The sequence below is a fragment of the Hibiscus syriacus genome, unplaced genomic scaffold, assembly GCF_006381635.1.
Source record: "Hibiscus syriacus cultivar Baekdansim isolate YM2019G1 unplaced genomic scaffold, ASM638163v2 tig00110637_pilon, whole genome shotgun sequence".
NCBI classification, from domain to species: Eukaryota; Viridiplantae; Streptophyta; class Magnoliopsida; order Malvales; family Malvaceae; genus Hibiscus; species Hibiscus syriacus.
Window position 1 is genome coordinate 2655391 of NW_024062808.1, and position 24078 is coordinate 2679468.

Below are 24078 nucleotides of genomic sequence, written 5' to 3' on the forward strand. Positions count from 1 at the left end.
ACACTATTGGGAATGATATTTAAGGCTTGGCTTTCCCACTTCCTTGTTGAGTGATAGAGAACAAGGGGGACTCTCGCGCGCCGCCGCCGCCGCCGTCTGTCTCGTCTCGTGGTCGTGGTAATACGTGTCGAATAGAGAAAATTCTTAAGAAACAAATGCAATACTATCGCAACGCGAACTTCGACTATCGCAACGAATTTGAAATAAATCGCAACGCGAACTTCGACTATCGCATTGCGATTTACATATTCGCATTGCGATAGTCCAAGTTCGCATTGCGATAGTCAAAGTTCGCGTTGCGAATCTGGAAACTGATTTGCGATACCGGAGATCGCGTTGCGAATTATCGATCGCATTGCGATTTAGTTGGTCGTTTTGACAAATCCAAAAAAAATTATTTATACTATTTTTTATTCTTTTATTTACGATTATATCAATTACATATTTACTTTTTAAGTTTTAAACTCTAAAATTTATTTTATTTTCATTTTAGTTCATATCTAAAATAATATTTAAAATTTATAAAAAGAAAAAGAAAATCAATTAACAAACTAATAAATAAATAAATTTATTTATTTATGAATAAATAAATTCGGTTGTAAACATTATAGAATACAAATTTTATTTATTAAATGAATATAAAAAATTATATTTATATTCATTTATTTAATTTAATAAGTAAATATTATATAAATATTTTTTTAATTTAATAAATAAGTATTACATGAATAATTTAGGAACACTGGTTGACCATAATTCCAAATCACAGTCCTTACTCGTGCTCGTTAAAAATTTGTTGCTCGACTCTTGCTTGTTAATCTCGTTGCTCGTTAAACTCACTGAAATTTTTATCTTATTTTTTTAACTATAGGTAAAATCTATTGTTACTATAAATTAATAGTTAAATATTTTATCATGTTTTTATTATCTATTAGTAAATTAGTAATTTTTGAATGGAATAATTTTTTAAAATGACTACTAAAAAATTATTTGAAAAAATTAGCGAGTTGCTCGCGAACTTATCGAGTCGAGTTGGACTTTGCTCAACTCAGCTCGTTAGGGTCTTAATTCAAGTCAACCTGAGTCGAACTTTTATCGAGTTTTGACCGAATTAAGTTCGAAATGCTGAACTCATTAAGCACCCCTAGTTCAAAACGTTCATTAACGTGCAACCCTAATTATTTCTCTAATTCCAACCCAATTGTAAAAATATATGTGATTTTTTTAAATAATCTGGATAATTACACAATTGCATTTATTTATATATACTTACAAACTCGATTATTTAAACTCAAAACCAGAAAACATTCTCTTTATTTATTGTAATCAAATTCGACTTAAGAATCATTAACGTGATGCATTTTTAAGGATGCTTTAAGAAGAAACACTAGGGGGGGGGGAAACATATTTTACATTATTATATTTATTAATTAAAAATAACCGAAGAAAAAAGACTAGTGGTGGATCTGAATGATGAAATCTTGCATTTAACAAAGTGCATGGAAGAGTCGCAAAATATACACACAAAAAACCTTCAAATGGCATTAAGCTAGTTGCCCTGTACATAGCAAAAAGAATTACCCAAAGCTAGCCTGCCATGGGAAAGGCATCCATCATCCAGCCTCTAATTGTTAATTCTTCCACGTTTTGCACCATCTGAAATTCTATACTAACCTTGATTAGTATCTGCCATTCAGAAAGGACACTTGACCTAGACCGCTAACAAAAAGGAGATCGGTTAAACAAACTTATAACCTCGGATTAACGTTTGATTCACTCCTCCGGTAGAAACATGGTGAAGATCCACTTTAGAATTTAGAATGTGTTAAGATCCAGACGGTTTGGTATATTCAACTGCGCCATATTAGTAACTATATTACCTTTAGGATATACATCAGATTGTGTTGCAGTTGATGTTTCTCTGATCAGGAATGATGGTAACGGCAACCTCGGAACCTGCTGAGACAACCTCCGTGGACATGCGCATGCACTGCAGCAATTTTTCATTTTTGGAAGCATCATTGCAATCAGTATGATAATTTTCATCAATTGGAGCCGAGACTTCTCCGGAAGCATCCATCTCGTCTCCGCGTCGGGAAGGACTACTTTGACTGACATTGGATGCAACATCATGATGGCCATTTGCAGCACGTTGCGCACTTCGTGGAGATGATGGAGAAGTTTGATTGGTCGCATCTTCGGCAATAGCATGGTAAATTTTTGCTTCTTCAGACTCGAGGACTGACTTGCCAAAACCAGAAATGCATTCTACCATCAGTAATTTCGAATGCTCATTCTGCTCCACGCCATTTGCATCCTCAGATATCGGAATTGTACCATCGAAACCATTGGTAACAACTTCCTTATCACAATCCCTTGACACGTGAACTGCAACTTCATTGTCAGCATGGACGATATTATCAATGTGTTTGGCAGAACTCTCTATCTTAGAATCAAGGCTCTGTTTAACAATGATTTCATCAGTTTTCCCCTCCGAATATACGCTATACGAGTCAAATTCCAGTTTCCTGTCTTCAGGTGCTGGAATGCAAGATGAAGAAACAGTAGCAGCCTCTGGAAGATTGATGGTCTCGGCCATTATATCAGAAGTATGTTTCGAGGTGTCATCAGGAAGTGGCATTGTAGATTCAACAGCAGTGGGTTCATCATTTCCATCATATGTTTCAGGTGCAAGACTCTTCTCATCAGAAACATTCAGATCAAACATAATCGAACACTTCTCTCCAGATTTATAGGACACATCACCTGTTATCGGCTCCTCCGTAACATTTGTCTGCAGAGGTTTCTGTAACATATCTACACCAGGAAAGACCAGCATATTCATGTTCCTCATCTTCGGCTTGCATGCAGTTCCAAGTGGTTTGAAACCAAAGACAGAAGTCCATGTTTCCCTCAGTTCCGGGACTGCAGGAATGACTAATTTCTCAACATTCAGGGAGCTAAGGGCCTGAAAAATTAGGGGATAAGAAAAAGAAACATAAAAAATGAGGTCCAGGTGAAATAGATTAATTAAAATCAAACTAGCCTAATGTTTTCTCTTTTGAAAAATATAATCTAACTATTAAATATCCACCCCCCCCCCCACCCCAAAAAAAAACTGTGGCATGAAGTGCCATGGTGTATAGCATTAGTCATACATATAAAATAAACATGTAAATGTCAAAATGAGAAAAAAAAGTGTAATTAATACAAATTGCAAATATAAAAAGAAACAAAGAGAACATTGAATCAGACATACAGATTCAATCGCGCAAAGAAGACGACGACACATCCCCTGACGCCTATAAGAATACCGCGTCCCAATGAAAGGCATCTCAGCTAACAGGTTTCCATGGATCCTGTTGGCCCCATAATTAAATAATTGTAATCATTAGGATTAAGCCAAACAAGTACAACATTCAGGTGAGTGGGCAGGCTCATTAGTGCATGATCTGGGTTTAAATTGTGTAATAAAATACTTAGAAATGTAGCATTCATTATTATTTCTCAAATCCATGGATTTGTTAAATGCATATACAGTAGTGAGTAATGAGTTTGAAATGCCTAATATAATTTTGGATTTTATAAATCCATGTCTTTTTATACTTTTTCAAATATATTATATTGAATCTATTCTCCATAATGTATGCATTTCATTCTTGCTATCGACATAGCAAATGAAATCCAAATTTTCAAATTCATGCTTCCAAATCGAGCGCCAGGTATTTATGAATTTGAAAAAAACTGCAGTTTAATAAATCTTCAGTCTCAATATATTCGCATATTATCGGGTTATAGTTGTTCTTTGGATGGGGAGACAACAAAATAGCTTAAGATGTAAATTTCTAGAAGCTATCAGCAGAGGAACAAAAGGAAGGTGATCAAGAGTGCTTAAAGTGATGAGTCGGCATGGCCAGATGGATATCTTATATTATAACTCTTCAAGTGTAAAGACATTAATTCCACATATTCTATTCTATAATTCCCAATGAACTAAAAAACGAATGAATTACCGAATGGATGCCGCAGCGATAACCTCATCCCCCCTCTCTAGAATAGCAGTGTAAAAACCACTGTAGTTTAGCCTAGTGAAGTTTGACCTGAGAACAAAAGGAGATTAGTAATTTACCTCAAACAAGAAGTTCTTGGTCTTATTCAATATCAAAAGCACGGCAACTATAGTTGCGCAGAAAAATCAAATACCACTTCACCATAAATAAAGGCATTATGTTGTCTCCCAGATTTTCACATAGAAAGAATTGTACCACTCGACCACAAAAAGAATGACCCAGGGCAATCTGTTAAAATGGAAGCCTTTAAACATTTCATACTGCTATAGTAACTATTATAACGTTTAAATGCCACATCAAGCAATCACTGTATATGTTGCCTGTTTGGATTGTTTTTATTTACACATTTAGAGCCATTTGCCATCATTCTATTTAACGTCTCCTAAATCCGCAGATCTACGGAAAGATTAGCATTGCAAAGGGTTCTTTAAACTACTAAGCAGTAAGGTAACGTTTTATTCAACAACATATGGTTACTTGGAGTATTGAACTTTAAATTACAGCTATTGAAGAAAGGCAGTACTCATATCTACGTTGCAAAACCCACAAAAAAAATTAAACAAATGACGACGTGCGTACAGAACCAAGCAACAAGCTCAAACCATACTTTTCACATCATAGGTAGAAGGAAATGAAAAATTTTCTTCAAGAATGCAATATAGACTTAAGTACATATGGAACACATACCAAGAATTATAGACAATATTATGAATCAGATTGATCCCACTTCTGTGGTCAACAAGAGGCAAAAAGCACTCGTCCATCACAGATAATGCAACAGCTAGTTTTGAATTTGATTCAACCTTCTGATATGCTTCATTGAGACAAAGATCTGAACTGATTTCAAACCGCTGAACAAGGGTCCATGAGAAGCCTTCTGGAAGTTCATGTTTAACCCCAACTAGCTTTTGAAGTCTCTCAAACAACTAGAAAGAACCCAAAGGAAAAAAAAAACCCTTAAAGATCAACTCCGAAACATGAAAAATAGCTCCCCGCCCAAACCCCCCAAACCCCGCTTTCAAAAGGGTGAGGTATTAATGAATTCTACAAATTTAAAGCCAGCATAACATGTGTGCAAATGAGTAGCTCCCAAAGAGAGGCAGAAATCGGCTGAATGAACGAAAACAGTATGGGGCTCCCTTTTCATTCTTGCTTAACATATTGCAGACAATTGGATCAATTTAGTGTCAGAAATCAATAACTGTAACATCTACAGAAGATTAAGAGTTAGGCTCCTGGTTAAGAAATAGAGACAACCCTCATTAATTTGACAAAGTGAGAATCACAATCATTTCATACCAGCAGGCATAGCTTAACTGAAAGTGGAAAATAGCAATTAAAATTATATTTACAAATCTAGGAAACCACCACAAATTCCCCTCGACACAATTATATCAATTGCAAACTAAAATTATACCTCTTTGCATCTCTTCCCACAAAAGAATGCACTACTTGAATCGTCATCAAAAGCATCCATTGGCTGAATACATGGCTCGTGATCTACCCCAAAAAAAATCCTTAAGAAATGAATTGCATATTATAGCAAGAACAATAATAAAGACGCCAAAATTAAAAATAAAGGTCAAGGGGAATCAGCAATCAACATATAAAGAATACAGCTTGGAACTTAACAAAGGCATACATTTTTCTTCACATAAATGGCATGTTAGAACTGTAGGAACTGCATCGTCGTCTTTTCCCCTTTGATGTGTATTTCCAACCATCCCACAATACTTGCATGTACAGTAAACACAGTTCCAGTTTCCTGAAGGGAATGCCTGTGGCAGAGAAAATAAAATCAGAAGAGTATATTAAGTACAATAAAGATTTAAATTTTCACTGAAACTAAAGTTTACTTCTAAATGTAACTCCCAAAAAGAAAAAAACATAGAAATCGAACACTCGGACACAGGTTTCCTTCTGGCTACTTTTCACAAATGATTTGTATTGAATTAAATTCAACAAAGAAATTCCTTTCCAAAAGCCTGCAACAAGGAACTCTGAGCATAAGTTGGGGAAGGGAGCTAGATCCCATATGCCCATGATAAAGACATATCGCAACAAGTACTTACTTCCATATCTAAGCAACTTTGATGGAATGTAGATGGGCAACCATCGCAACAGATCAAATCACCACCATCCCCACAAATACCACAGGTATCATCATTTGGGTCTTCACCACCAAAATCCACAAAATGGAGGCCCTTACGTTCAGAATGCTGTTGTTTGTTCCATGCATCTAATAAGCATTGCAACAGGGGAACTTCTGTTTCTAAACATATATTCTGAAAAGGTCGAAGGCTTTTGCTCCCCACGTGAGTTTCAAATTCTGCAATGGTGAAGACATCACTACAACAGTTGCATTGGATGCCATCCCTTGTTATCCTACCGGACTTACTCTCATGAGTACGTGTTCTTTTTTGAATCAAATATTCCACATTCGCATCCTGTGGAACAGTGCCCGAGTCAATCATCCAAGAAAGTAGAGTTCGCTTTCCTTCATATAGCACATAACCATCATTATCAGATTCAGCTCCATCCATTGAGTTGCGGACCAGCAAAGCATATTGCTTTCTCTTTTGTGTCTGCTGTAGCTTACGATTCCTGCTTGACATTTGGTTTTCCCTTTGTATTGTACCATCAGAGTTTTCCTCTTCATGAAGCTTCTTTTTCAGTAGCTTTTGTTTTTTCTTTTTCTCATTGTCCTTCCATTTCCTTTTTCGTTTGTTCGTTTTCTTTTTAAATTGCTCATCATCCTCCATATCATCATCCTCCCCTTTTGGTTTCTTTTTTCCAGCCCGTTTCTTCGTAACTATTCTTTTCAGGATGCTAAGTTCTTCTTCAGGAATTGGAGTAAATACAAAGCCATTTGGGCAAGTCTGAGAGTCACCACTCTCATAATAGTTTTTAAGCACCTTGTAGGCCAAAGTAACCGACCAGTGAGTCTTTCCTTCAGGGTTAACATACACTGCATCATTGTACTCTCTTTTATTCCGAGGCCTGTAATCAATTGTCCAACCTGCTGCTTTTAGCATATTCACGATTCGATCTCTCAAAGCTTGTTTTGCTTCTGACCTTTTCAATTCACCTTCATCCCCTACTTTCTTTACTCCCTTTTCATCCCCTGATAGGGAAGCCTTGCTCTCATTCTTTTCCATATCATCAAATCTATCCTTATTTGCAGACCTCTTAAGATTTGCTTCTTTCTCAATCAATCTCTTCTCCGAATATGAAGTATTAGCAGCCGTATTAAACTTTAAATTACCCCTCAACTTCTTTCTGCCTCTTCTTAGCCCACCCAACCTTTTTCTCCTATCAATAACCTTCAAACCCTTACTACCACCCTGCAGCTTTGCTGGTTTTGCATGCCTACAGATCACACCTTCCATTAACTTGCTTTTGCGTTGATCAATCTCTTCCATTTCCAATTCAACTCGTTTATCCGGTGATCCATCATTGCCCTGAACTTTAGGTGGTCTCCCACGCTGACGCATGACCTTCATCCTTGACTCACAATCAAAGTGGCCGCCTTCTCCCATTTCTGCATCAACAGCTGTCATCTCAACCCCATCATCGATATTCATCTTGGGTGGTGACTCATGCTTGTGGTTTGCTGCCTTCCTTGCCTCAACATCAGAGTCATAACTCTCTCCTGCTTCCTTCTCAACCCCCTGAGTCCTCTGCCCCTTTACCGGTCTGCCATGCCCACGATTATGACTTGACATCTTAATGTCACCAACATTAGACTTATCACTCTCTTCTGCTTCCACTTTAATTCCTTTCTTCTCAAACACACTATTCTCCTGCACCTTCCGTGGTCTACCGCGATTACCCTTTGACTCCTTACTAACATCCCCATCAAAGCGACCCCTCTCCCTTGGTTCAGTAGTAAATCCTTTCTTCGCATACCTGTCATTGCCCAATACCTTGGGTGGTCTCCCACGCTTACGCTTGAGCTTCTTCCTGACTTGACCATCTGGGCAACTCTCTCCTACTTGCCGCTTAAGTGTCTTCTTCTCAAACCCATTCTTCCCCTGAAACTTGGGTGGTCTCCCACGCTTACGCTTTTCCAACTCATCCACCTTTCCGTGTGCATTCTTCACCTCACCATGAGACTGATCATTCCCCTCCTTAACTACTTCAACTGTTTTCATCTCAGAACTATTTCCATCTTCAGTTTTAACAACCCTATGCTCAACCTTATCACCTTCGATCACACTCACGGTTTTCACTGCAGACCTTGATCGCAAAACCCTGCCAGAGAACTGCAATTTACATTCTAAGCCTTCCTCCTTGACTTCTTTCTTCACACTAGCTTGTTTACTATCTACTTTATCCTCCACCGATCCCTTATGTTTCCCATCATCATCATTCAATTCATCAACTTTCATATTACCCACTACACCATCTTCCCTACATTCTTCAATCTCTTCCTTTTTATCAAATTCAACTTCTTTCAAAGAACACCCTAACGGCTCATCATTTAAATCAAGAACCGGTTGCTTCACTTCACCTGTATTTTTGTCAATGTCATGCCTTAGCAAACTCTCACTTACATCAGGTTTAAACAGAAAACAGCTGGATCCTAGTCCATCTTCCATCTCTTACAAAACCCTATATTAAAAAGGTGCCCTTTCTCCCTTTTTTTATCCTCAAAAAATCATCTCACCGGATACATACCAACACAAAACAGTAAACAAGCCCCATTGGGTTTCACTTCGACAAAAGAAAATCTAACTCCACAAAGGATCTCTTAAAACTGTAAACTCAAGACCCTGAAGTTAAAAACCAGAAGAAATCAATGGAAAAGAATCATAAATCGAAAGTGCCAAAGAGTCATATCAAAACCGGCGGAAAGTGATCACGCACCTTACTCCCAATGCAGCCGACTGAACGGGATCGTATCGTGCCACGGCGTCGCTTTATACTATGGAGATGGAAAGCAGAAGGTCACTCCAATGGCGTTTGGGGGATTATTTAGAGGTGGAGGGTTTAGAGAGGGGTAGATTTGGGATTTTGGGCTCAAGTGTGGGGGCTTTGATTTTACTTCCGCTTATTTGAGTGGTTGGTTGGTTGGTTACACGCGTACTAAAACCAACGTGTTTGAAAGGTAATTTTGTCTTTTCATATTGTACCCTCTTCTTCATTTTCATTTTCCCTCCATTTTTGCACATAATCTCCTTTTCTCCTTAATTGAAAATTAGAAATTGCTGGAATTAATCCAACAATAAATAAAAAATAGAATAAAAGTTGACCCAAATAATCAAAAGGCTAAAAAGCCCTCAAACTACAACATTATATTCAAATAAGCCCTCATACTTATTGTTTTAGCTAAATAAGCCCTCGAATAAGCCCCACTTAATTATGGCATTCTATGCTTGTATGGAGGATGAGATGGAAAATTGAATTATTGTTATACTTTTACACATGTAGCAGTTTCATTAATTATAAATATATAAGAAAATTTATTATATGAACTTCCTCGCCATATTATTTATGGTCCTAAATCACTAAAAATATTCATTTTATCCAATTTTTTTCTTCATGTCACTTTTTTCAAGGACAAATATTCTATTTGTTTCCATAAAACATGGAAGTGGACACTTTTTTTAACATTAACAATTGAATTCCATTAATAAAAATAATGAAATAAATCAAAATTACAATACATTCAAAAAGAAAATTAAAATCAATAGTCGTAAAAAATATATACATGAAATGAAAATATTAAACCCAAAGATACAAAAAAAAAACAAAAAAATCTTCTATTGAGAATGACATCCAACACCAAATGAAATCAGTAACCTTCATAAAAAAATTGTCTATGTCGAACGGAACGTTTTACGAAGAGAAAACCAAACACTTTGATAGATTACTTCGCTACACAATTTTCATTATATGGGCAAACAACATTTTACCCAAAAAAAACCTGACAATACTAAGTGATCATTGACAAACTAATCAAAAAATAAATATTGTGAGGATCTCTGTTCAAGCACCAACACTATCACAAAAGTATGCAAAAAAAAAAAACTTACCAAAAGGCATAAGAAATGTGCTACAAGAGCAAAGAAAAACGTATCACAATGATAAATTTCTTATTTAAAATCAAAAAAAGGAAAAAAAGAAAAACAAAGGACGTAGTATGAAAAAGAACAAGAAAAAAATAATAACCACCTACCGACAGTCGATAATCAATATTAAGATTGATGATGTCGTCAACTAAATAAAAATCAAAATAAAAGGGAAGACTACACAAAAATATAGAGATAAAACTTAGGTTGGAGAGAAAGAGAAAAAGGAAATGGATAATTACTTAAAAGTAATTTTGAATAGATAATAACGTAGATGAAAAATTATTTCATGAATTCTTTTTCTCGACATTCAGGGCCTGAACTTAGGAGACAAGAAGAAACATCAAACATGAAACATCAAGCATATGTTGCCTGCTCAGATTGTTTTTATCTACACACATATAGTGTTGTTTCCTTCATTCAATTTAAGATCCTCTAAATTTGCAGGCCTAGGACAAGGGTAGCATTGCACAAAGACCTCTAAACTTCTATACAGTAAAATAAGTTTTCTTTGACAACATATGCACCCTCAGACATATCTAACTTCAGATTAGGTCTGGGCTATTGAAGAAAGATAGTTCTGCTGCACACATCATCGTTGCCAAAACCTGAAAAAGAAATGAAAAACGAAAACAATGCATAAAGCACCAAGCTAAAGAAAATAAAACCATCACAGATAATGCAACAGCTAGCTTTGAATTTGATTTAACCTTTTGATATGCTTCATTGAGACGAACATCTGATCCGATATTGAACCGCTGAACAAGGGCCCATGAGAAGCCTTCTGGAAGTCCATGTTTAACCCCAACTAGCATCTGAAGTCTCTCGAACAACTAGAAAAACAGAAACTTCAAGATCAACTTCGAAACATGAAAAGTAGCCAACAACGCCCCTCAAAAGGGTAAGGTGTTAAAGAATTCTACACATTTTAAGAGAAATGTACATGTGAGTAGCTCCCAAGGACTTACTTCTATAGCCTAAGCAACTTTGATGGAATGTTGATGGGCAACTATCGCAACAGATCAAATCACCACCATCCCCACAAATACCACAGGTTGTTGGAAATAAAACACTCACACAAACAACTTTTATTGAAACTCAAACAAATATTACAAGAGTACTCTCACTCAAAAACAAGAACTACAACCCACTCTTATAAGACTTTGCTTCTTCACTCACTTAGAAGCTCTTAATTTTTCTTGATGCTTAAAACTAAAATGGGAAGGGGTATTTATACTACTCAAGAACAATCCTACACCACACAAATAAACTAATTTAAACCATTACAAATTCAACAAATATCTAACTCTCGCCTAACTAAATTGATGTAAGCAATGACATCATTAATTAAATGATGTAAGCAATGACATCTTTAATTAAATGATGTAAGTAATGACATCAATTTAGTTTGGGTTTGGGTTTAGGCTCCCATAATGGATCAAGTTTATGATCCAACACCCTTCCTTAAACTTGATCTCGTGACCCCTAGTAGGTTCCTTAATCTTAAGAAGTCTTCGCTGGTCAGTGGCTTGGTAAAAATATCAGCAACTTGATCTTGTGACTTCACATATTCAACTTCCACATCTTTTCTTGCAACACACTCCCTTATATAGTGGCAGCGAATATCAATGTGCTTGCTTCGATCATGGAATACTGGATTCTTCGCTAAGGCAATGGCTGACTTGTTGTCGACACAAACCTTGGTAGGCTCTTCTTGTATCAAACCAATCTCCTTCAATAGATTTCTAAGCCAAATTGCATGACAAACACATGAGGTAGCAGCAACATATTCCGTTTCACAAGTTGACAATGTGACAATCGGTTGTTTCTTTGACATCCATGTGAATGCAATATCTCCCATGAAAAATACGAATCCAGTAGTGCTCCTTCGATTATCTATGTCTCCACCCCAATCACTGTCGCTATATCCAACAAGCTTGTAATCATTAGAAACTGAATAGAACAAGCCAAAGTCAATTGTACCTTTCAGATAGCGAAGAATTCTCTTTGCGGCTTTAAAATGGGTGGTTGTTGGGGATTCCATGTAGCGACTAACCAATCCAACTGCGTGAAGAATATCGGGTCTCGTGCAAGTTAGATAGCGTAGACTTCCTACCAAACTTTTGAAGAATGTTGGATCTACACTTTCGCCTTCTTCATGTTTGGTCATCTTGATCCCGTATTCTGCCGGTGTGCTTATTGGCTTACAGTTCTCCATCTTGAACTTCTTCAGTATCTCCTTTGCATAGCTTTCCTGTGAAATGAAAATTCCATCATTTTGTTGCTTAACTTCAATGCCAAGGTAGTACGCCATGAGCCCCATGTCTGTCATCTCGAATTCTTTCATCATCACATCCTTGAATTCATTAAACATGCTTGGGTTGCTTCCAGTGAAGATCAAATCGTCCACGTAGAGGCACACGATCAAAATATCTTCATCTTTGATCTTGATAAATAGAGCATGCTCGTAGGGACATTTGTTGAAGCCATTCTATTGGAAGTACTTGTCGATTCAGCTATTCCATGCCCTTGGTGCTTGTTTTAGCCCGTAAAGAGCCTTCTTCAACTTCAACACCTTGTCTTCATGCCCTTTGACTTCATAGCCTGATGGTTGCTGAATGTAAAGTTCCTCTTCAAGAACTCCATTTAGGAAGGCGGACTTTACATCCATCTGTTGTATCTTCCACTTGTTTTGAGCTGCCAAAGAAATGATTAGTCTGATAGTCTCCAATCGAGCAACAGGAGCAAATACCTCATCATAGTCAATTCCAGCCTTTTGACTATAGCCTTTAGCAACTAGCCTCGCCTTGTGCCTTTCAATCTCTCCTTTGGCGTTTTGCTTTGTTTTGTACACCCATTTGACACCTATCGCCTTATGTCCCTTGGGAAGTGAGGTAAGTTCCCATGTGTCATTCTTCTCGATGGCCTTGATTTCTTCGTCCATCGCATCTCTCCATTTCTTTTCTTGTACCGCTTCTTGAAAGCTCACTGGTTCACAATCGGCAAACAGACAAAATAATGTAAGATTATCTTGTCGTTCAGTTACCTCACAGAGATCTCTAAGGCTTCTTGTGCGTTGCACAACTCTTTCACTTTGACTCCCACTTGACGATGATGAAGGTGATGAGTCTCCTTGAGTGGTTGATGTTGGTGAAGTGGGTGGAGTTGCAAGCTCTTGTTGAGATTCATCTAGTTGCTCCCTCATTGTCTGCTCATCTTCTTCAAACTGAGGAAAGAAATTGAAGTCATCTGTATGAGAGTTAAAATCCCATTCTCTTTCTTCGTTGAAGACCACATCTCGACTAATCACAAACTTCTTATTGTCTGGATTGTACAACTTGTAGCCCTTCGAATTAGCATCATAGCCGATGAAGATAAAACTCTCGCTTTTATCATCAAGCTTCATTCTTCTCTCGTCTGGTACGTGAACATGGGCTATACTTCCAAAGGTTCTCAAGTGGGAAATGCCAGGCTTTCTTCCACTCCATGCCTCTTGCGGTGTCTTTCCCCATACACTTCTTGTTGGAGATCGATTTGACAAGTAGACTGCACACGATACTGCTTCCGCCCAAAATTCTTTGGGTAGTTTCTTGCTTTTGAGCATGCTTCGTGCCATGTCGAGGATTTTTCTATTCTTTCTTTCTGCCACACCATTTTGCTGGGGGGATCTAGGAACTGTCATTGGTCGACGAATTCCATTTGCTTCATAGAACTCTTGAAACTCCCTGAAAGTAAATTCTCCACCTCGATCGGATCTCATGGCTTTGATCTTTCTACCGCTTTCTCTCTCCACTGCTGCTTTGTACTTCTTGAAGACTTCAAAAACTTCTGACTTTTGTTTCAAGAAATATACCCAGTTTTTTTTTTGAAAAATCATCAATGAAGAGAAGAAAATAGTTATTGTTACCGAGAGAGCTTGGCTTGATCGGTCCACACGCATCGGTATGGATGAGCTCAAGTGGCTTCTTAGCTCTTGTCTCTGACTCCTTTGGAAAGCTTTTCCTGAATTGTTTCTCGACTAGACACCCTTCACAGAGCTGGTCAGGATGGTTGATGTGAGGTAGTCCTTTCACCATCTCCTTCTTAGATAATAGCTCTAGACCTCCAAAATTGAGATACCCAAATCGAAGATGCCAAAGCCATGATGCATCTTTGTAGCAAGCTTTCAGGCACTTTGCAACATCATTTTGTATGTTGATCAAGAACATTCTATTCTTTGACATCGGCACTTTAGCAATGAAGTTATTCTTATCATCTTTTATAGAAAGATTATAATTATTCATATGAATATCATAACCTTTCTCTACCAGTTGCCCTAAACTTAAAATGTTACTTTTCATATTGGGCACATAGTAGACATTTGAAATAAATTGATGTCTCCCATCTTTCAAACGGATAAGAATGTTACCTCTCCCTTTCACTGCTATTGTGGAATCATCTCCAAACGAAACATTTCCACTTACTGACTCGTCTAGCTCCACAAACATGTCTTTCCTTCCACACATGTGATTGCTTGCACCACTGTCAAGATACCAGGAATTTGCTTGGCCACCATCAGTTCCTTTCGTGCTAGAAGAAGAGTTTCTTTGCCATCTGTCTTTTCCTCCACGTAATTGGCCTTCTCCTCAATTTTGTTGTTGGGAGCTCTACATTCTGAAGCATAATGCCCAAATTTTTGACAATTATAACATCGAATTTGAGATTTGTCATACTTTGAGTTTGGATTAATTCTTCCACGGCCTCGTGTTGAGCTTTCTCTTTTCTCATAGTTGTTGTTGGAATTGTTATTGTTGTAATTCCAGCCTCGTCCACGACCTCGACTTCCACCTCGTCCATGGCCTCTACCTCTGCCTTGGCCACGTTGGTTTCTATCATTGCGTTGGCTCTCATGCATATCCTTGAGTTGCAGCTTGAGGAGTTGCTCAGTAAACTCATGCTTCTTTTTATGCTTCTCTTTGTATGCTTGCAATGATCCTTGGAGCTGTTCGATCTTCATTTCTTCCAAGTCTTTAGTTTCTTCAATCGTCACGACGATGTGCTCAAATTTGGGATCCAACGAACGAAGTATCTTCTCTATTATCCTCACATCGTCTAACTTTTCACCATTTCTTTTTAATTGATTAGAAACAGCTACTACTCTTGAGAAATAATCTGAAATAGACTCAGATGCTTTCATGTTTAAGGATTCGAATTCACCTCTTAATGTTTGGAGACGAACCTTCTTCACTTGCTCGGATCCTTTGTAAGAGGTTTGCAGCTTCTCCCACGCTTCCTTGCTAGAGCTTGCACTTGAAATCTTTTCAAAACCATCATCATCTAATGCTTGATAGATGAGGTAGAGAGCCTTCTTGTCTCTCTTTCTTGAATCCTTCAAAGTTATCTTTTGATCTGGTGTAAGAGTAGCAAAAGCATCATCATCCGCAGGCTCGTTATAGCCTTTCTCTATGATATCCCACACATCTTGTGATCCAAGAAGTGCCTTCATTTTGATACTCCAATTGTCGTAGTTATTGTTGTTGAGTGTCGGAACATGGAATGGTGCCATACCATTTGCCATATCTCTCAATATAATGAGATTTTGTAAAATCCGATTGCACGGATGAATCCGGAACGATGAAAAAAAAAACTTTGGAGGGACTTGGACAACTCGGTCAAGGGCTCCAACTCGGCTAACTCGGCTCAACTCGGTGAGTCAACTCGATTTTCTGGCAGCAATCTTCCGGCGGTGCGTCAGAACTCAGATTGAGAAAATTTTGGCGGCGTCGGATTCCTCTCGTCGAGACCTTCGATCTTTCCAACTCGCTCTGATGCCACTTTGTTGGAAATAAAACACTCACACAAACAACTTTTATTGAAACTCAAACAAATATTACAAGAGTACTCTCACTCAAAAACAAGAACTATAACTCACTCTTATAAGACTTTGCTTGATCTTCACTCACTTAGAAACTCTTAATTTTTCTTGATGCTTAAAACTAAAATGGGAAGGGGTATTTATACTACTCAAGAACAATCCTACACCACACAAATAAACTAATTTAAACCATTACAAATTCAACAAATATCTAACTCTCACCTAACTAAATTGATGTAAGCAATGACATCATTAATTAAATGATGTAAGCAATGACATCTTTAATTAAATGATGTAAGTAATGACATCAATTTAGTTTGGATTTGGGTTTAGGCTCCCATAATGGATCAAGTTTATGATCCAACACAGGTATCGTCATTTGGGTCTTCACCAAAAATCCACAAAATGGAAGCCCTTACGTTCAGACTGTCGTCTTTTCCATGCATCTGATAAGCATTGCAACAGGGAAACTCCTGTGTCTAAACATATACTCTGAAAAGGTTGATGAACTTTGCTCCCCGCATGAATTTCAAATTCTGCAACGGTGAAGACATTACTACAACAGTTGCATTCGATTCCATCCCTAGTTATCCTACCAGACTTACTTTCACGAGTACGTATTCTTTTTTGAATCAAACATCCCACTTTCCCATCTTGTGGAACAGTTCCCGAATCAATCATCCAAGAAAGCAGGGCCATCTTTCATCATATAGTATTTAACCATCATTATCATACCCATCTCCATCCATCGAGTTGCGGGTCAACGAAGCATACTGCTTTCTCTTTTGTGTCTACTGTAGCTTACGCATCTTGCATGACAAATGTGTTCCCCTTTGTAATGCACCATCAGAGTTTTCCTCTTCATGAAGCTTCTTTTTAACTAGTCCAGCATCCTCCGTTTCACCATCATCCCCTTTTGGCTTCTTTTATCCAACCCTTTTCTTTTGAACTGTTCTTTTAAGGATGATAAGTTCATTTTCTTCCTCGCTTACGGAGCACACCTTCTTTTTACCTTGCTATTACATTGATCAATCCCTTCCCTTTCCGATTCAACTTGTTTAACCCCCCATTTCCCTGCACTTTGGGTGGTCTCCCACGCTGATGAATGACCATCTTCCTATACTCACAATCAAAGTGATTGCATTAAATATGCAATGCATGGACATTGAAGCATGATTATATTCTGATTCCGATGCATGGACTTTGTATGTGTTCTTAGCAGCCATGTTATGACTTAATGGGCATGATTATATTCTGATTCTGATGCATTAAATATGCAATGCATGGACATTGAAGCATGAAAAATAAAGTATGAACATTTAAGGTAAGAACAAGTGCATGGGATACAGGATGCTCTCATTTAGTCTTGATGTATGCGTCATGCTTTGCGTCATGCTTTGCGTCATGCTTGGCGTCATGCTTGAATGATTAGTCATTCATCGAGTTCTTTAGCTTACACTCATTATTTAATATTTTGCAAAAGATTAGTCGTCGATTGGAGGAGCGAGAGTCGAGCACTAAGCGGTGATTAAGCAACCCTTTTTACTTTAAAGTGTACGTTGAACCTTATATTGAGAATTGAGACAATATGAGAGCTTTTGGAAACCTATGTGTGTAGTAATGAATATTGACAGGATTAATTATTGTATTATTCAATGAATTTATGTATGTACATGAAATGACCATTTTGCTCCTATGTTTAAATATGAGTGATTTACAAAGCATGTTATTTGTTTGTTTGAGGCATGTTGATTGGACGTTTCTGCTGTTGTGTTTTCTAAATTTTAAATCATTTCTACTTAGTAAGTATGATTTAGGATTTGTTTTGCCGAATTCACTTCGAAATCTAATATGCAGTTAGAATATTTGGACCATCCGATGTGGTTGAGTATAAGCATCCATATGGCTCCCTAGGGTAGTACTTACACACCCATTATTTTGAGAAAAAATTAAATTTAGTTTAATTTGTTAATGGAAATAGAAAAAAAAAGGAAATTTACATACCCAATTTTTTATTAGATAGTATTATAATTTTGGATCTCCACTTTTTAATTTCTAAATCCGCCACTGAGTATAGAGTGTTACAAAAGGTACATATAATTATATTTTCACAATGAGAGGAAGAGTTGCCATGAAAATACTCACCAAGTCCAAGATAGAATTTGAGTTTATAGCTCTAAACAAATATATAGAAGAGTTACAATCGTTATACAAAATTTTAGAGGATATTCCTGAATGCTCAAAGCTTGTGCCAAAAATATGTGTATATTGTAACAACCAAAAAATAGTTGGTAGAGCATAGAACGCAATGTATAATGGTAAGTCAAGACACATGCGTCGTCGACGTAATACCATTAGACAATTAATCTAAATTAGAGTTATCTCAATTGGTTTTGTAAGATCAAAAGATAAAATTGCTTATCCACTAACCAAAGGGTTCATTGAGATCAAATTGATAAAAAAAATCAAGAGAAATGAGACCGAAACCCATGAATTATTAAGACACTATGTGAAGGAAGACCCAACCTAGTTTACTAGAGATTCCAAAAACTAAGTTCATTGGGACAACCTACTTGCATAGACCTTGTGAATGTTCTTATCCAAGTCATTTCCTATGATGAAAAAAGTGATTAAAATGTGAAGTATTAAGCAATGCTTTTAATCACACTAATATTTCAGTGAACTAAATAACATAAGTCGTCTATATGAGAGTGAAGAGAAACCACTTCAAAGAGACTATTGTGACATAGTTCTCTAAGACCATACAAAACTAGGAGATGTTCACGACTATATAGACATAACCATGAGAACCAAATTCTTTTTAAGGATATGTTTGCATGAGGTATGTCGTCTCTTACACAAACAATATGATAGTTCAAGGACATCACGTCTACCAGATAGATAAATCTAAGATTGTGTTCGAATGTTCACTACTGTTGTGCTTAATGTTGTGATTATTTGTTGTTATATCCTAGGAAACCGACGTTCAAAGTTACTCAAAGGATTAAGGAGAGGACAAATATGTCCTAAGAAAACTGTTTATATAGACCTCAATAAAAAAAATCTTCTATTTATTCAACTCTAATCATCTGATTTCATGTCTACATATAAGTAAACAATTTCGTTTCTCTATTTTAATTTCATATTTATTTTGCTTCATTCATTCTATCTAATAATAAATCCCTTATTTTATTATTATTTTAATTTTTGAATTAATATTTTATCGGGCAAAGATTGCATTCATGAAAGAGGATTAGTGTGTAGATGAATCTTTGGATAAACATTGCTTGGACCAATAGTGTCAAAACAATTTTTCTTAAAAAAAATTAATTTTTAAAAGGTAATTTTTAAAAGATCTCGTTCTGAATAATTTAGTGACATGTTAATAATAAAACGTGATTCGAGGAGTCGCCACCAATATTTGATTAGGGTGTGATTGGGCACCCGAACATATTTGTCATTTTAAAAAATATTAATTTTAATTAAAACAACAAATATAAGGTCTGCATTACCAAAATTTGAGTTCGAGAGTCAGTTAGGCGTAGGGAATGATTATTACCCCCACAATGTCCTATATTGGTACCTAGTCGATTAATTAATTATCTTTGCAATGAAATTTACAAGTTCAAATTTAATTTAATTTAAGATCCTATACAAATAATATCCTTTGAATTTTAGGACGAAACATAATAATATTTAATTATTTCTTATCGAGAAGAATCGACCTTTCATGGTTAAACCAGTTGATTCTTATTCCAATCGAAATAAAGGAATATTACAATTCAATCATAAAGTTCATTATTAATTCAAAAATTAAGCGTATAAATAACAATACAATCAAACAAAATAACTCTAAGACCTTCTTTCTTAAAACATATTCTTTGAATTTTAAGAGGGAAAATGATAATATCTAATTATTTTCAATCGAGAATAAGTGACCTCACATGCCTTAAAGCTGACATTTATTACTCCAATTGAAATAAATAAATATAACTATTTCATCCTAAAATTCAATATTAATTCTAATGCAATTCATTTTCGAAATCATACTAAAACACACACAAAATAAAACAAAAATTAAATACAAACACTTAACAAATATTATTAATTAATTATTTTACCAACCTTGAATGAAAATAAGGATGTTCAATTATTTAAATACATCGAGACAAGACCTTAGATTCGATCTAACAGATTTTTCTCGATGAATTTAATTAAAAGAACATAAACTTTTTCTCAGTTCCAAATTTTAAAAGTAATAAATTTTATTCGTGTCGCTTAATGGGATACATTTTCATTTTAAAATTATCGAAAGTAACTTTCTTATATGTTAATACAGTCACTTCACAATAATATTAAAATGAATGAATATTACCCTTAGTCAAATTATTTCGATTCGAGTCACGTCACTTAATAGGATATCATGAAAATTAATTAAAACTAAAACCTAAACTTATACAACCAATTGCAAAAGTATTTATTTAATGATACCAATATATATTTTATATATGGACAAAATTTTAAAACGCATGCAATTCATATTACGCAAGTATAGGACTAAATAACAAAAATGAAAACTTTAGTGTCACGACAGCAAATCAAGTAAATATATAACATATAATACGAAAACCATACATTACAAGAACCGACAATGTAATAAACCAATATATTTAGGACCAAAATAAACATATTTAAAGTTCCAAGCTAGAAATTAAAATAAATAAAAGTCAGTAACTCAAGGTGACCAAATTATAGCACACACGAAATATAGAGGCAAAATCAGAAACTTTAATAACATATTAAAAGGGATTAAAATTACAACTTGACAAATTTAAAGACCCATTCGAATAATTTACCCAAATAACATCAACTATACATACAATGACTAAAATATAAAGCTAACAAAATAAAGAGCTTAAAACGTAAACTTGAAAATTCTTGTTTAGTAACTAAAATGAAGTTTCTAAAAACCAGGATGACCCCCACGTGGTTTACCCATGCGCGAAACTGCTGGTTGCCCTAGAGCCCAAAACGATGATGTTTCATGACCCACTTAAATACCCTTTTATAGGCTTTAAGGAAACCTTAATCCCCATTTAATTTCCTCAATCAGTCGTACAATCCCCCCATTTCTCAATTTTCTCTCTTTTCTCACCTCATCATTTTCTCACCGTGAGAAAAGGAAGTCTCAAGGCCGCCGTAGATCGGCGGTTGTTGTGGGGAATACTGAAGCCGAAATGCTCTTAAAGCCAAACCCCCACATACTACCTCCTAAACAACCCCCCCCCCCCAAAATAAAGCCTAAGCGATATTTATGGGTGAAGGTTTACCTTGGTGGACCGACAGTGGCCGACGTTCAAGAGAAAGGTAAGGGCTTTTTGCCTCCCTTTTTTTCTCGTTTTTGGTTTTCGAATAACCCCTTTTTCTTTTTCTCTTTTGTTTTCTGTTGTTTTCTCTATTTTTTCGATTTTTCTCTCCTTTATTCTTTCTAAACCGAGTCTCTCCTTTTTTCTTCTCAAAAACTGAAAAACCCTTTCTTTTTCTTTTCTATTTCTTCACCCCCTTTCTCTCACTCCTTTCTTAGATTTTTTTTAAATCAAACTCCCTTTTTTTATTGCTTTTCTGCGTGTTTTGTGAGGTTATCAGAGGCCATCATCTTCTGTTGGTAAAGGAAAATTAGGGTTTTTAATATCCTAATATATTTTTTAAGTTTAGGTTTTGATTTGATTGGTTTTGGTTGATTTTTATTATTATTTTTTTGGTTTGGTTTGATTAGCTCTATTGTTCTGATTAGATGACAATTGTGATGGCGGTGAACGGAGCGGTGAACGGAGCTGATGGCGGTGGGAGTGGCTTCAGTTGATGGTGGTGGCGCATCTCTTCTTCCCCTCGACAGTGGAGGCAACGGCAAAAGACTAGGTTAGGCTAGGGTTTCAAAAACCCTAATTGGGTTAGGGTTTGGGATAATTGGGCCCTCTTGTAATTGGCCTTTGGATGTTGGGCTTCGGTTGTGGGCTTGATGGGTCAATTGTAAATGTGTTGTAATGGGCCCGATTGAGCCTGTTGTAAAGACATGCAAAAAATTAAAATTATCATAAAATAATAATAATAATAATAATAATTAATATTTAGCAAATCATTCGGCGAAAACAAGTGTCTACAAATAGAATACTTGATTTTGATGCATCACTCTTATCATACATAGGTCTACTTCTCAGTTTTTTTAATTTATTTTTCACAAACTCCTTTTATTTCTTATTTGTACGAAGTATACAATATAAATATGATTAATGTAAAAATAAGTGTTCAAAATATATTCAAAGTTAATTTTAGGTGCTTAAAAGAATTTTTCGTTAAAATATGTGTCTAACGTTTTCTTCATTACACTTTTAGGTGTCTAATATTTTTAACATTATATTTTTAAGTTCCTATGCTATAACCGTCATTAAAAATAACGTTATTTGACACAGGTTAGACTTTTAAAATTTTAAAAAATTTATTTTAAAATAATAAATTTAAATTTAAAATAATATTATTTTAGAAAAAAATTAATTCCCTTCGCCCGCCCCTGTCTCATCGTCGTTTCCCTTGAAAAAATTGGCCTCCAGTTCAAGCCCAGAGATATGGGTGATCATTTTATCGACTCGAGTTAAGAAATTTCGAGTTATACAAGTTGATGAGTCATATTTTACAACTTGAACTTAAGTTGAATTTTTTTCGAGTCGAGTTGAGTTATTCGAGTTTCTATGCTAATTTGATTATAATTATTTATAGTATTATGGTAAGGATTGATTTTGATTTTTCGACTTTCTCTAACTATATAAGATATATATATATATATATATTTCATATTCTTTTCACATTATAATGTTATTTAATATATCATGTATAATCTAAAATTATAAAATATATTCATAATATTATATTTTTTTTATATTTTGAGAGTAAAATATTAATAAGAATATAAAAAAATCAAAGAATTAATAAAAAAAATAATTTACAAACAATTACGATCAAAAGATTAAATAAAGTAAAATACAATGTCAAGAGTCTGATTTTTATTCTTTCCACATCAGTTCATGCCTCATCTGTGCAAAGGGAGGGGAGATGGGAGGGAGAGGAACAACGGGGAGGGATTAATTTTTGGGAAAACGGTGGTGAGGCAGAAGGGTGGGTGAGCTGGTGGGGAGCAAGTAGGGATGGTAAAAAAACCTGAATCTGACGGGGAAAACCGAAAACCGAATTAAACGGGTCGGGTCCGGGGATGATAAACGGGGACGGGGACGGGGACGGGGACGGGTTTGGTAATCCCCGCTCCGATTACCCGTCCCGATACCCGACCCGATAAATATTAAAAATAATTATTTATATATATATATATAATATTAATAAATTTAATTTAAATAAAAAATATATATTTAATTTAAATATATATATATACCCGGCCCGATTCCCAACCCAATACCGACCCAATACCTGGCCCAATACCCGTTTAAATAATCGTTTGTGCTAAACGGGGATACCCGTTTCCCCGCGGTTTTCTCCGATTACCCGATGGGGACCCCGTTTAAATCTCCGCGGTTTTTTAAACGGAGACGGGTATCGGTTTTTTAAACGGGGACGGGGACGGGGGGACCAATACCCGGCCCGAACCCGGCCCGTTGCCATCCCTAGGAGCAAGAGGGATGGCCAGGAAGCGGATTTTTTAAAAAAAATATATATTTTATAATAAAAATATTATGTTTTTTAAAAAAAAATAATATTTTAAATAACATATAGTAGTTACACATGTCATTTAACGACGTTACAATCTAAGTACTTGAGAGAGTAATATTGAAAATGTTAGAATTAACAAAAATTTCTTTAAACATCGAAAAATTAACTTTAAGTATACTTTAAGAACTTATTCCTACAGTAAGCCAAATAAATATGATGACCTTTATCTTTAGAAAAGATTCTTTCAAGTAGGAGATTATCTTTCACTTAAACCAACAAAATCAATCTCTTAATTCGTTTATTAGTCTTTGAATTGGAAACGACCATACATAAATACAAATAAGCTCTATCGAGAAGAAGAAAT

The 24078-nt window shown here is 35.8% G+C and overlaps 1 protein-coding gene across 1 annotated transcript; it reads right to left on the bottom strand.

Annotated features, from left to right (window-relative positions):
* Window positions 1–1523: 1523 nt before the first annotated feature.
* On the bottom strand, window positions 1524–16909 carry LOC120136679. The gene is made up of 8 exons (XM_039152635.1): window positions 16903–16909; window positions 6143–8577; window positions 5713–5848; window positions 5488–5570; window positions 4758–4996; window positions 4014–4100; window positions 3260–3359; window positions 1524–2968 (listed from the first exon to the last, which is right to left on the bottom strand). Exons 2-8 carry the CDS (start codon window positions 8459–8461, stop codon window positions 1895–1897), a joined length of 4038 nt encoding a protein of 1345 aa, XP_039008566.1. The 5' UTR covers window positions 8462–8577; window positions 16903–16909; the 3' UTR covers window positions 1524–1894.
* Between the last annotated feature and the right edge of the window lie 7169 nt (window positions 16910–24078).